Source organism: Triturus cristatus, chromosome 4_1, assembly GCF_964204655.1.
Source record: "Triturus cristatus chromosome 4_1, aTriCri1.1, whole genome shotgun sequence".
In the NCBI taxonomy this organism is placed as follows: domain Eukaryota; kingdom Metazoa; phylum Chordata; class Amphibia; order Caudata; family Salamandridae; genus Triturus; species Triturus cristatus.
This window is the reverse complement of record NC_140585.1, coordinates 1127057434-1127072179: the sequence shown is the minus strand read 5'-3', so window position 1 is coordinate 1127072179 and position 14746 is coordinate 1127057434. Positions and strand designations below refer to the sequence as shown.

At 43.9% G+C, this 14746-nt stretch overlaps 1 protein-coding gene across 2 annotated transcripts in view; it reads right to left on the bottom strand.

Moving 5' to 3' along the window:
* Positions 1-14746, bottom strand: part of FAM3C (FAM3 metabolism regulating signaling molecule C) — a 337648-nt gene that overhangs the window by 21459 nt on the left and 301443 nt on the right. For both annotated transcript variants that reach the window (XM_085654178.1, XM_085654179.1), the window contains exon 9: positions 8060-8186. In XM_085654178.1, coding sequence (XP_085510304.1) covers positions 8060-8186 — 127 coding nt within the window. The remainder of the gene's footprint in view (positions 1-8059; positions 8187-14746) is intronic.

Here is a 14746-nt window from a genome sequence, read left to right as displayed (position 1 = left end):
TGTCATCAACAGTTCAGTAGACTAGGTCTGCTGACATCCCCCAGTCTTCACAGATAGAGTGCTGGGCTGAGAAGAGGCCGCCTCTGTGGAGATATGTTTTCTTTTCTCCTTTCTCAGAGGTGCTTTGTGAAAAGTTTTTAAGGCCATCCTGCTCAGATGTCCCCTGGTGAGAGGATTTTGCTCTTTTTGTGACCGAACGAACGTGCCACTGTCGTCCTCAAAAGTGGTTCTCTCAGTAACTGTTCATTCCTATAACAGCCTATTGTAATGATGATACTGTTTTATTATGGTACCGTGGGACTCCCACTTATACAACGGGGAATGATTAAATCATGTGAATCCATAAAAGATCCAATACTGGAAAAGATTTTGTGATTTCTGCATATCAGAATTTGTAAATATGCATCTGGCAAAGGAAAACAATGAACGAACGAACGGACAAAACCTTTTACATAGAGGCAGACTGAGAGCCTGTTGAGGGCATTAGAGTGATGGTCTAAGAAAAGGGGCAATGTGTAGGGACTCAATTGCTTTAGAAAAGTGACAGGAGGACAATTTGCTGGGAGGGGAGGGGGGGGGGGAGTAGTCTTACTCAAACTGAGGGGGTAGGAGGAGAGGCTGAGGGACTCTTCTTTTCATTTTATGTGTTCCTTACAGTCCTTAGAATAGTTAAGAGAGCAACATGCAGCACTGATAAAACAGAGTTATTAATTGGCAGACGGACAGACAGCCTCTGTGGGGGTCTTAGAGTGAAGGCCTAGGGAGTGGGAGAGGCACAGGGGCTCCTATATATTTAAAGCATCTGCTGCCAACAGTGCTTAGTAAAGCAGAAGTGCAATATGTAGCGCTGTATTTCAAGAGCAGAGGGGCAGCCTACTGAAGGCCTAGGGATGAAGATCTGGAAGAGGAAGGTGATGTTAAGGGGTTCTTTTTCAACATGTTACTTGCAGCACAGAGAGAAGCTACTGTGGAGCATAGGGATAGCCTGTTGGGAGCCTCAAAGGAGCGTTGGGCAGGGGGACCAAAGTGGAGGTGCAGGGGCTTTTTTTTGTTATTTAACATTTGTTACTTAAAAAGCCCCCTTAAAAAAGGGATAAGTGTGTATGTTGTGGTATATTAAACACAAGCCGTGATTATAAACAGGCAGAGGGATAGTCTACGGGGTCTTGGAGTGATGGTCCAGGGAAGGGGAGAGGTGCAGATGCTCTTTTTTGCATTTGTTTTTTTAAAATAACATCTGTTGCTTACATTGCTTAGAGAAGGCAGAATTGTGGTATTTAGTGCTATGTAAAACACATTTTTATGAAGGTAGAGGAAAAGTGAGATTTAATAAACCCCACCAGTTCCTGCCCCTCTTACCCGAACCTTAATCTTTACTGTACATCCCAAGTGATGGAAGGTGAAGAATTACAGGAAAACATTTTACTCAGGCGGAAGGGGGGCTCGGCACAAACATGTTTGAAGATATCTGCATGGAAGAGTATGGTAGAGGTGTTTCTCAAAGCAAAAAAGGGCCTGACTTGAGACGTATATTTATTCTCCATACACCTCTCCACCGGAGAGGGATGTCTCAAGGGTATGCAACAAAGACCTCGTTAACCAAGGGAATAGAGCCCCAAGATTTAGCTTTTCAAGGCAGAGTCTCAAAGTTCACTGAAGTTTAATTCACCATTGCCCCTATAGAAAGCTTCTATATTGGGCAAGTAAGCCCATGGATGGAAGATGACCATATAATCCAGAGAAGAGATACGACTGGTGGGGTGGGGGGAATCCAGTGCTCTCATCGAACATGTGCTCCTATCCATACCCTGCGTGTTTATAGTAGTAGGAGGTGAAATATCTCGATAAAGTAGAAGGAAGAGTGACTTCCACCATAAATTAGTTCTTTGGTCTCAGTTTAGGATAGAGTGACTCTAGAAATGTCCTGGGATGCAAATCTCGGTCTAGCCTCTTCTCTGATCTTCAATCTCTAGACAGGCCTAAATGGGGTTTATTGTGCTTCTTTCTTGAAGGGCCTTCCTGCTTTTTATGTGTCTTCGGTCTATATAGCAGGCAGTCATCTCTGTTGTAACAAAGCAAAGGATGAGGACTAGGAACAGAAAGGGTAGGCTGGTCAGAACAAGTTCATCTGCAAGTGGTGGCCAGAATTTATGGAGAAGTGGGAAGCTGGGAATTGCTTCACGAAGTTGGGATGGGCTTACAAGTACCACAGCAGCTAGGAAACAGTATGATGCTTTGGGGTAGTTTGGCAGGGATGAACAATCTCCTAGGATTTAACAGTGGACATTGGGAAATGATCCCCCTCTCTCCTCAACACAAAAGCAACCAAATGGGATCTTCCGAGACATTCTAAAATCCTAGATGTCAAAATTGATTTTAAAGGTGAAGGTTATGTCAGCATATCAACTGTCACAATGTTGTCTTAGCATTGATGGAAATGGGCACACCAGTGATGTGTGGAAGGTCTTTGGTCCCGGGCAGGCTCCGGCTTAGTCACAGCAAGGGCAGATAAGGAGGATATCTGCACTTTTGCTGGTCTTGGGCCGGTGGAAACCTAAGGTATGCTCCCTACCCTTGCCGTAAGGCACATTTCCCCATGCCCATAGGCCCCTTTAGCCATCTCTCAATTCAAAGGCTTTCAACTCCAAAACCTTTCTGTTGGTGGCATGAAGGTCTAGTTTTTCGATAAAGTAAATTTGGAGAACCAATTTATGTTTCGTGCTCCTCACTGAAGAAATCAAAGTTACTCTGTACTAATTCAGTTCACTTCACGTCAGAACCATTATAGTCAGCACTCCCCCAAATTTTGATCTCTCATAGTGTAGAAGGCCTACAGCTCCTTTGAGTTTTCAAAGATTTTTGCTTGAGAAATGCAAACGCTATGGCAAGTATCATTGTGGTGCAGCAAAAGACACAAACCTTGCAATTTCACCCAGTAATACAGATGTCGACATTCTGGGCAGAAATTAAACAATTTGTTCATTACCAAAAACAATGAAAATAACCAATATAAATACAAAACAAAACTCCTTTTCAAGTCATTTTATACAACCTATCTCCCTGTACGTTCAAAGTATGAAGTAATTCACCTAAAATCAACTTCAGTATGAATCTTTGCCATCTATATTATTTTGGCACAAATACATTCTCTTGGCGACTACCAGAAAATACCTTCCAGTTTCTCCTGCCGAACTGCCAAAATGATTTCCAAATCCTGACCTTCACAATGCTTCCGAAATAGACAGTATAAAGAGACTCTAAAGATGGTGGTCAGGCAGTGGGACGCTGGGGTTTCCAATGTTGTCAAGCTTAAGCCAAGAATGTACCTATGGCCAACCCCCAAATCAAAGGCTTATGTATGTTTCAGCATGTTTTCTGCCTTTAAACAATGAATAATGGAATAATTCACAGCATGTAAAATACAGAAAATCATGCTACGCTTTTAAGATATGGAGGGATGGAAGGCTGAGTCGTAAGAAAACCACTATTATGGTGGCGTAACGGTGAAAAAAACCTTGTAGCTAGTTCATTCTTCAAGTAATAATCACAAGGCAGGCACATTTTAAGTTAGGTGATGCAGACCCGCCCTGCGCCCATAGGCTTGAATAGGCAGATCTATCTAATTTTGAGAGTAACTGGTTTAGTTCACATAGAGAAGAATACTTTGTACTGGCAAAATGTTTCAGTTAATCTAGGAAAACTTAAAACCCTGCAAACATGAAAAAAGATGCCTGAGAATGTGCATTTTCTAAGCCTATATGTGACTGGAGGCCTCAATATGTAGCCTAAGAAAGAGGATTCCAGCTGCTTGTGGCCGTCACAAAATAACAGAACACCTTCATCACAACTTATGTATAACAACAGCACTTCTAAGCAGAAGCAAAATTCTGTAATAAAATTATCCTAATCGCATCAACCTCTTACAAGATAGCATGCAACAAAATAATAAAATACAGAAGGTTTCATAAGGACTGTTTTTTTTGTTGTTTTTTTAATCATGCCATATGGTATTGCTGGCACACACTTGCACAATGTGAATCCAATGCAAATGTTTCATTGAACAGAAGAACATTTTTAGTTCAGTAACAATGGAAAAGTTGCTTACCTGTAATCCTAGTTCTCTTTCAGGGAAATCATCATTGTCATAAACACAAAATAGTGCCATCCATGTGCAGGAATCCCAAGGCACTTTAAGAAATATATTCATTCACATAAGCAGCATATAAAAGGCTAAAGAGGGCCACATTTCATTATTATTTTTTTTTTAATAAACCAATCATTATTATAAGTCACTGAAAAAGATAAGTGATCTTAGAAAATCTTTCACAACCTTTTTCTATAGGGAAAAATTAAATGAGAAAGGAGGACAGAACTAGCCAAGTGGCTGCAAGGGAAAGCTTTGAGCACCAAACTGACGCTGCGCCTTTAAGAACCTCACAGCCCAGCCAGCATCCCATCATGTCTTACAAATTACAGTTAGGCCAGGTAATTTTTCAGGCTCCCGGGGCACAGAGCTCTGCCTTTTTTGGCTAAAAAGAAATGGAAATCTTTCCAAAACCTTATTTTGAGTGTTTCACTCGGCATCTTTATAGACGTGGAGTATTCTTATACCTTTTTTCGACATGGAAGGGTTTATGGTCCTGTCAGAATGCCTTCAAGTTTGGTGCAGTACCCCTCCTATGGAAAAAAGAAGGTACAAACAGATCTTCATTCATTGTCTTTGAGGATCATCATTCAGATTCATGTAGAAACTGTCAGAAACAATCCAGATGAGTGAGAAGATCAGACTACATGGACTCCATGGAAAGAAGCACAAGAGAGCTGCTGGATCTTCAAGAGGCCAGTAAAAGGTCATTCTTTCACCAGAGTGCCCTCCTCCCGTTCCAAGGACTCCCCTAGATTTATATCCAAAGGAGAGATGTCCTCATGGGAGGAAGTGTCGTTTCCTATCAATGTCGAGGAGTAGGACGTTGAAATGTCTGAAGTCAAAAACAGGCAATTTGCCCACTTGTTCACCTTTATAAGCATGTCGTAGACACAGCATTCCACGTCGAGAGATCCTCAATGGTCGAGGTCGAAGACACCTCAGTTGATGTTGAAACATCCCCAGTTGAATCAGTCATAGTCTACATTGAATCAACCGCAGTTGACGTTAAGACCATCTTCAATGACACCAAAAAGTCCATCAAAAACCAGGTCTATGTCCAAGCCAGGATCTCAATCACAATCAAGATAAATATCGTCCAGAGTGGCTGCATAAAAAGCAAGCAGACACTCCAGGTTCTGACTACTCACATGCCCCTCTCTTGCAAAGGTACCACTTCTTTGGCCCATTTCTTAAGTAAGGAAAAGACGTTGGTCTGCAAGATAGAGGGATAAATTGGTGCGCACACGCTCAAGGAAGGGGGATGGTTAGGGAAGTAAAGGAAAGCAATAGTCCTGGAAGCTCAGCTGGAGAACTAAGAGGTCTGTTGTGATCACCTACTAGTTAATGATAATATGAAGGGGTGGGAGTCAGAGGCATTCAGAAGCTGCAGAGCCAACTGAAGATTGTGAGGACTGGATCGGCTGCTACCTTCTAGATCCATCCCTACCTCAAAAGTAATGGTACATCGGCTGAGACTGTTGGAAGGCGTGAGAATTTTGTAGTTGCTGGGACTGCACAGACCTAAAGTAACCACAGAACCTCTGATTTTTGTGTTGGATCTACAATTGAGGGAAGGCCAGGCCAAGGTGTCAGATATAGCCATGCTGTGCTTCAAGCAATCCACAAAGAGTCATCCTTTTCTCTGAATAAATAGCTGCTCTCAAACATATCCTGGACATCCATCAAACCCCTAAAACTTTTCTTAAGCAAAACTCCGGGTGAACCTTCCAATATTTGTTGCTGCTGTTATTTTACTTCATTTCAACAAAGAAGGTGCTCACTATATGTGAGAATACGCATCTATACCACTTGTGTATGACAATCACACATAAATTGGCCCAATGGCCAGAACTGCCGATTTTGGATCAGGGGAGCACAGTTCAAGACCCGTTGTTGTCTCAACATCCTTCGATTCTGGGCAAATCACTTAATCTCCCCTGCTTAGAATAGCATAAACCTGACCTTGAGTAATGTAATCTGTGCACATGTAAAGAGCTCAAAATGCACTACCAGACCTCGTTTTAACATAAAAATGGATATGAAGCCTTACCCCATAATCTTCTGCAGAAAGGATTTCTCAAATTTCCTAACCTTACTTGTGAACGAATGTCACATGTCAGCACCCCACTCTGAAAAGTGTTTCAGCTCCAGGGCAGTTCACCATGTGCCATTTTTATGGGCAGATCAATAACTTGGCCACAGTTTGATATTGAAGGGCGTGGTTAAGGTTGTGATGCTTACTAACAGTTGTTGTGATCACCTAAAATACCAAAATGTACATAATGTCTAATAAAGCTAGGTTGTCATTGTATAAATTGGGTTGTGGTTCTAAAACATTTAGGAAGCATTGATCCAGGTCATTGGCATTTAAGAAGTCAAAATAAAGGCTGGCATCAGTATTATAAGGAGACAGGAGATGATCAGCCTCCGAGCTATCCACCACAATGAGCCTGAAGTCCTGATCTTCCTTAGCCAAAGCAGCTGAATCTGGATCAAATGGTTTCCCAAATGAGCGAACCTATGAGCTCTGGGAAAGTGCTCATGTAATGAACCATCGATTAAATTGGTCCTGACTTTCTCCGTTGTCACATGGATAGTATTTGCTCCTTTAAAGACCATGGTCTGCGCTGGGGGCAGCACCGAAGAGTCAGTGCTTACGAAGATCCTGAACTAATGGAAGACAATGTCTTAGATTTAGCAGATTTTCACTTCACCTTAGATGATAGGGCCTATGCCAATGAAAGTGCTACACTGGGAGACATCTGGATCAGTGCTGCCAAAATCACCAAACCTGAAGCAACAGACTCCCCACTCCTTTGGGAGTAACCCAGAGGGTGCAGAGCGGTCTTGCAAATATTCAGCATAGCTAGATGAAATACCTCAAACTACGCACGAAAACCCAAGTAAGTGGAACTACTTAGGTGTCGCGTTTGTCCAACATAAAAAAAGGGTCAGTGTCAAAGAAAGTAATCGAACCTCCAAATGGTCCCAGGAATAGGACCACTTTCTCAAGGAAGATGAGGACGTCTTCTTCCTATGGTGCTTTTTGTGGCAAGAGCTCTTAAGGGAGCCTTTCCTGGAAGGTGACTCCCTGCAACAAAGCCCAAAATTACTTGGCCTCCTGCTTCCGAATAGCTTTACGATGTATGGAAGCGCAACAGTCACAACCCCAGGCACCACACAGTCATTGTGAGGAGCAGAAGAGAGATTTCTAGGGCACCGTCAAGACTTGATGCCAAAGGCCCTTTGAGGAGGAGTTTGACCTAGTCATTGTTGAAAGCGGAGGATGTTGTCCATGAATTAACAAGAGTACACTCCAGACTCCACCAATGAGGTCTGGAAAAACAGAACTGACTACTCAGGAGACGTCACTTCTAAAAGCGAAGTTGAGACTGGAATTGCTGGAGGGTCACTGCTGTGAAAAACGTTTTCCAGACCAGTCTGAAGCCTGGAAAGAATACTCATAAGGTGTAGAATCGGCAAGAAGGGATACATTCCAGAAAGAAAACATACTTGTTATGTTAGAATATCTTTCTACAGTATCAGAATTCCATAACATCCAAGTTGACTAAACTATTTTTCTGGGTGCAAAAGTGAGAAATTGCTGTGTGGTAATGCTGCACATTAAGAAATACATGTGCCCTGAGAAGAGGGCATGTACACATGTGGTATACGTTTTAGGATTAACAGCTTTTAAAAAAGTAGTCTAACATCCTTTACGGAATTTTGTTAGAGTGAAAACAATAATAAACACAATGGAGGGAGCACTCAATCTGTAAAATATTTGTTTCAAGAGAGGAAAGTACAATGAAGATTATATGAACCGTCATATCGAACCACGCAACTACTAAACAAGCTGCATTACTGGTTGACAGGATGGTGCCTAGAACTGCAATAACACAATACACCTACCTGTTCAAATGGGCTTTTAGTTTTGATTCCTTTTCCACCAACAAAGATCCAATTGTCTCTGAAACCAAGTGAGGTTATTGCTGAACTTCCCAATTCCGAAATAAGACCTCTTGCCTCATCATTCAACCTTTAATGAGAAAAATACAATGGATGGAAATAAACAACTAACTAGTTTGCAGACCAGTTTGTCACATCTAAAACCCTATGAACAAAAGTACAGCATCTTCATATTTCCATCATCTAACAAGAATTCATCTACCAGAGAAAAGTAATTAGAGAAAATATTTCTTCGATGTAACAATCATGGTGCGGCCTGTACTGTTGTAGATTTACATGCCGTGCACACTTCTGCCTTCTAGCGTTGAGTTTGGATTAATAAAAGATGTCTTTTTTCAGAAGAGTAGTTTCGGTTTCAAGGTGATTCACAGTCCTTTCCCTGAAACCCACAATGGGCCAGGACACAGACTCCATGTAAGATTGTGCTCCCCTGTCCTTCCAGAGTTAATGTATATATACAGAAAGTGAAGAATTATTCTAATGTTTGTGTACTGGTAAATTTGAAAGGGGTAGGGTGTAGATAAAAATATGAAAAACCTTCCCACTTATTTCCCTGTGCTCGAGTGTAGGGAGGTGGGCGGGCATATGTGAACACTACATGCTCCAAACCGATTGTTACAGGTAAGTAGCATTTTCCATTTGCAGAATATGTAGCAGTAGATCACACGCTGTGCACACAATAAATAGCACACAGAAAGACGTTTGGAACAATGTTTTGAAGTACAGTTTGGTAAGGCTTCTTGCCAGGCATGGATGTTCACACAGTAGTGTTTGGTAAATCTGATATCTGAAGCCCAGGTAGAAGTTAAACATACATCAGCTAGTGGAATATTACTTTGACACACTATTGTGGCACATTTCTTACACGTGAGATATGCTTGTATGTCATGTAATGTGCATTTGGCTTGAGCGTAAGAAAGCTGAATGAATCTGGCCATTCACCTAGGCTTACCTTCATTTTAGGACTGCCAACATGAGGCACTGGTGCCTATTTATTTTTTTTAACAACATTTTTTACTGTTTCTTCAAAACATAACAATACAATCATCAGCAGAATATATAGGCAAGCAGGTGTTCATGTAAGGAAAGTTTGGCATGGCCGCCCCTAGTAAGAATTCACAGTCTTAACAGACATATACAGTGGTCCACTCTACATTACAATGATATCAGATGTCAACAAAATCATTGATAAACAAGTAAAGTAGCGGCATCCAATTGTTCGTAAAGGATAACGTAGTAAATATCCCTGTCTCACAATTAACAAGCATTGGCATAGCCAATAGGTCTCGCCTTTGGGACATTATAAGTGTTTAGCCATGCAACAGTTGATGTTGTTGCACCAAGGATATTGTGCTGGATAACTAAACACTTATAAGGTCCCAAAGGGGAGACCTATTGGCTATGCCAATGCTGGTTTTAAACATAAAATTGGGCTCTGGGCTCCAACATAAAGCGCAGCACCCGTATTGTAAATATTAATGCGGGCACCGTGCTAAAACAAAGTGTGGCGTATGTGTACAGTAAGTAAACAAGGAACAAAGCGCTCATATCTGATGTTATTATGCAAGACATCTGAGGAATTCACTGGTTATTGGTGTAGGCAAGCACAGAGTTGTGCAATAATGTGTGAAGCCCTCCTTCTCTGTGCCCGGGTCTAAGCACTGGTAGCTTCCCTTTGTGCCTGGCGCTGTAAATTTAGATGTGCCTGTCGGATTAGGCAGCCTTTAGCATGCTTTTTTTATGCCAGCAGCCCAAGTCGTCTCAAGCCGCAGACTGCAGTGCAGTAAGCCAGCAGGTGAGTGGTAGGTAGCGATGAGCCCCCTAAGGTTTTGTTGTGTTTTGACTCTAGCATAGCCCTTCTTCTTCGTCCACCTAGCTCCGCTGCTCTGCTGTGATGGTGCAGGCTGAAGCACGCTGGTTGATTCGAAGAGAAGGAAGAGCCAGAGCAGAGACAAAGCGGGATGGAGAGGCAGGGGAAGAGTCTAGAAACATGTCTACTGTGCTGTATTGATTTCACAAACCTTACAGTGGAATTTTGCCTTAAAAACAGGAGCGCTTGTAAAAAGCGTAAACTATGAAAAACAAGCGTGCGCGCCGAGTGAATGGTGCGCGCGCGACGGCAAAAGTAGGATGGCGAGTGGTGTACGAGTGCCTGCTACAAAAGCATTAGAATAACTAAAGAATGACGAGGGAGTCGGAGAAGGGAAGGTGTAGGCGAGAGGATTACAAAAAAATGCTTAAAGACATCGCGCGGCCTTGAGCAAAAGTAAAGAAAGCTGGCGGCTCGAAAGAATGACGAGGGAGTATTGCGGCGTCCATCTCAGCAAAGAAACTATTGGTTGAGCACGTCATCGCGCAGCAATGATTGTGGAGAGACGGAGCAAGGTTTCAAAGTGCTGCTGAAGGCTGGCGGTTCGCGCGTGCACGCTCGCGTGAACGCAAGCACTAGGCCAGCCAGCAGCACTTTGAAAACTCATCTACAAAATGTCTCTCCACGCAGCGCATGCGCGCTTGCTCAGCGAGAACTAAAAATACTAAGTTGGACTCCCACCCTCCCTCTTATCCCTCCCCCCTCCCCGGCGTGTCACACTTAACAATGGTTATATGAACATCTAGATTTATTACAGGTAAGTACATTAAAAGTGATTGTACCGAACATCAAGGAAATACCTCTGTCAGAAGCAGGGGAATATGTGACAGCAGACGGCATATGCATCATGCTATAGGTTAGGCATTATTCAGGTCGAATCAGCAGATGCAACAGCTACAGGGTCCTCATCCAGGTCAGCGTCCGGAATTTTCATCAAAACTACTAAGGTTTACCAAACCCTCACTGCCTCCAGAGCTTTCTCACTATTTACGTGTTTAGCTAGCTGTAATCTAACAGTTCCCTCACTTTCCGCCCATTTGAGTTAATCAGTCTTCCATCTCTGAACACTTGGGCTCTTCTTTGACTTCCAATGTGCTGTAATGTCTCTTTTAGCTAGAAGAAGGCCCAAATCCAAAAACTTGCTAGTGACATTATTCTTTGATGTGTGGGGGAACCAGTGCAGCAGGCAGGGGCCTATAGTGGGTTCTACATCTCTATTCGTGATTTCATTTAGTAGTGTTGCTACCTCTTCCCAAGAATCTCCAGGGACAATCCCACATCATATGGTGAAAATCTGCTCCCTCCGCGTTACAACGCGGGCACATTGCTGAATTAGTACCAACATATTTATTGAGTTTGGCTGGGGTAAGGTATGCCCTGGTGGAGGATATAAAAATGCATCAGTTGAAAGCGGGCATTTCTAGTACTTTTCCACGCCCAGACTACTTCAGCCCACTTTTTCTCAGGAATCTCATCACCCAGGTCCCCCTCCCATTTTAGTCATAATGTCATTAACGGAGTCAGTGCTTCTTGGGTCATGCGCCTATAAAGGCAGGTGACTGCTTTAAAGGTTCCCGCTGCTGATACTACATACTGGCAGGCCATGGATATCTGTGGTTCAAGCAACTCCTCTCGCCAGTGTTTTTGAATGGCCACAATGAGTGCCGAATGGAGCAAAACAATCGCCGCAAGATAAGTCGTATCGTTCCTGCAATATAGCGAAGGGAAGCAAGGTGTTGTCCTCATATAAATCCCCCAGCGCAGTCAGTCCCCTCTCCTTCCAAACAGTCAGCGCGTTCCAGTTGCCGCCATGTGGTATTGCAGTACACATGGCTAAGGGAATCCCAGGGGCATAAGGATGCGCTATCCGCACTCGCCTCTGACTCCTATTCCAACAGAGCCGAAGCGTCCGCAACTCATTGGAAAGGAACTTAAGTCGTAGTGGCAATTGTAAGATTATTCGGGAGAGTGTCCATCCGGAGGTCTGTCCCCTTACATGTTCACCCGGTCCTCAAAATTCCAATGCTACTGCTTGGGTAAGCCACTGCAGTTGAGCCGCCAAGTAATACGTCTCACAGTCAGGAACAGCCAAGTCCACCCCCCCCCCCTCCCCCCCTGATTTCGGTCTCATTAGCACTTTTATCGCCACCCTCAGTCTGCCAGCAGCCCAGATGAACTCCATAAACATCGCTTTAAGTTGTGCAAAAATCTTCGCTGGTATCCAAACAGGTAAGGTTCTAAAATAGTCTAGCAACCTGGGGAGAGTCACCATATTAAGAAGGGCTACTCGACCGGCAACCGATAGATGCAGTGTACCCCAAAACTCAAGGTTACTTTTAAGAGACCCCTAATGTTTTTTTTTTTTTGGCAAACCTTTTGCTCCAATGAGGGCATCAGCAGTATTAGCTAAAAACATGAGCAGGTCATCGGCATAGAGCGCAATATAGTGAATCCGGTCATGCATGCGAAGTCGGGGATACCGCAGTCCCGTTCTGGCATGGGCCGCTAACGGTTCCATGGCCAGGGCAAATATTAGAGGGGAGAGCGGACAGCCCTGTCTCTCCCACGACTTACAGTGCAGGCATCAGAGATCAATCCCCCCGTTTTGACCCTGGCAGTGGAATGATTGTATAATAAAGCCGCCAAGCCACAAAAGCATCTCCCAAGCCAAACCTGCGCATGACTTGAAATAAATAGGGCCATTCCAAGCTGTCAAAAGCCTTCTCTATGTCTACCGCTAGGATGGTGGCGGACTCCTTCGGATAGGTGTCAGCGTCTAATATGTGAAGCAGACGCCCAAATTTATAGCTGTATTCCTGGTCGGGATGAAACCTGCTTGATATTAAGTGAACCATGTGTGATAGTAGCCGGGTTGCCAAAATCTAACTTAGAATCTTGTAATCAGTGGTTAGCATAGACAACGGGCGATAGGCAGTTCTATCCGAAGGTGGCTTCCCTGGATTCGAAAAGGGATAATAATTGCCTCGCAAGTTGTGACAGGGAGTTGTCCCGCTCACTTCGCATCATTGTAAAGTGTCACTAATTTAGGAGCCAGGAGATCGATATAAGTAAGATAAAACTTAATCAGCAGGCCATCGGCTCCAAGAGTCTTATTGCGCACCATGTGCTTGATCGCACCACGCACTTCCCCAAGGTCAATGTCCCGACCCAATAGTCCCGCTTGTGCTCCGTCTAGTTTTGGAAGGTCTACCGCATTTACAAACTCTCCAATAATCCCATCATTCAGAGACACCTTACTCTGATAGATCCATGTAATAAGCATGGAACTGATCATGAATCCCTTGTTGGGTGAAGTAAACTTCTCCAGTCGGACTACAGAGCTCTAGGATTACCGTCCCTCGTCTGGCAGGATTGGCTAGCCAAGCCAATAACGCTCCAGACCTATATCGTTCTGCATGAGCACACGCTAGATATTTTTTATAATCAAAACAGCGCAATCATTCGGCCTGTATGGCGACTGCCTCCCTTGCTTCTAGCAGATCTTTCTGCCTATCAGGCTGCCCAGGCCGTTCTCGCTCCACTTCTTGCAATAATTGATCTGCAGTCTATATATCTTGCAGTAACACCCTATGTACCCCCATCATGTTGGAAATGCAGTGGCACCTGAAAACCGTTTTAAAAGCATCCCATTCTACAGCGGACGATGATGCCGTGCCACTATTCTCTAGAAAGTATTGTGTTATGCCAGTACCCACCACTTCGCGAAAGACCTGGTCTTCTAACAGCTCTGGGTTTAATCACCAAGTCGGGATCATAGGGTGCACATGAGTTCGGTGTATCCGCAAAAGAAGGGGGTTATGGTCTGAGAGTGTCCTAGTGAGATATTCGCTATATTTGACTTCAGCATGGATGCCTGGGGAACAGAGTATCGCATCTAAACTAACATGAAGCTCATGAAGAGCCAAAAAGAAGGAATAGTCTCGAATTCCCGGATGATGCGCCCTCCACTTGTCAACCAATCCCCACCTTTGTTGCCAGTCCCTTCTAGTCTTAGAAATCTTGTGAATGGGTGCGTCAGGGAGGGGTGTATGAGACCGGTGCAGTAGTATGTCAGGGGCAGAGTTAAAGTCACTGCCCATAAGCACTGACCCTGTTAGGAGTGGAGCCAGTTTCCCCGAGAGCTGTGTAAAAAATGCTGGCTGTTCTGTACTGGGGGCATAAACACTGCCCAACACTATATCCCTGCCATGTAATCTTCCAGCAACCACCACGTATCTCCGTTCTGGGTCCACAAGCTGTTGTGTGGGCTGGAAAGGGATCCAGCCCTAGTCCATTTCAGAACCCCCAGCCCAAAGGCCGAATAAGTCGTATAAAAGATCTGAACCCCGCATCTACGTTGCAGGGCTAGTCCCTCATGGCTTGTAATGTGTGTTTCCTGGAGGAAAGCGATTGGCACTCCCTGTGCAATAAATAAGCATGAAGTTTGTGGCAGCGCACCATCGTATGCATGCCTCTAACATTCCATGATATACATTTTAAATCAGTTAGAGAACCCATGATGCAATAGAACACAGTGCCCTGCCAGTTCGTTTAAGGCAGAGGTCTTCAAACTTTTTTAGGCCCAGCCCCCCGGCAATATTTTTTTTAGGAGCCGGGGCCCCCCCCATCACAAAAATTTCTGGAAGTTGGGATTTAGCATCTTTGACAACCTGTTTAGCCCTAAGGTGTCAGCTGACAAATAAATTTCACAACAGCAAAACAACGTTAGCAGGGTTTTGTAAAGTTAAGATTCGTGAGTT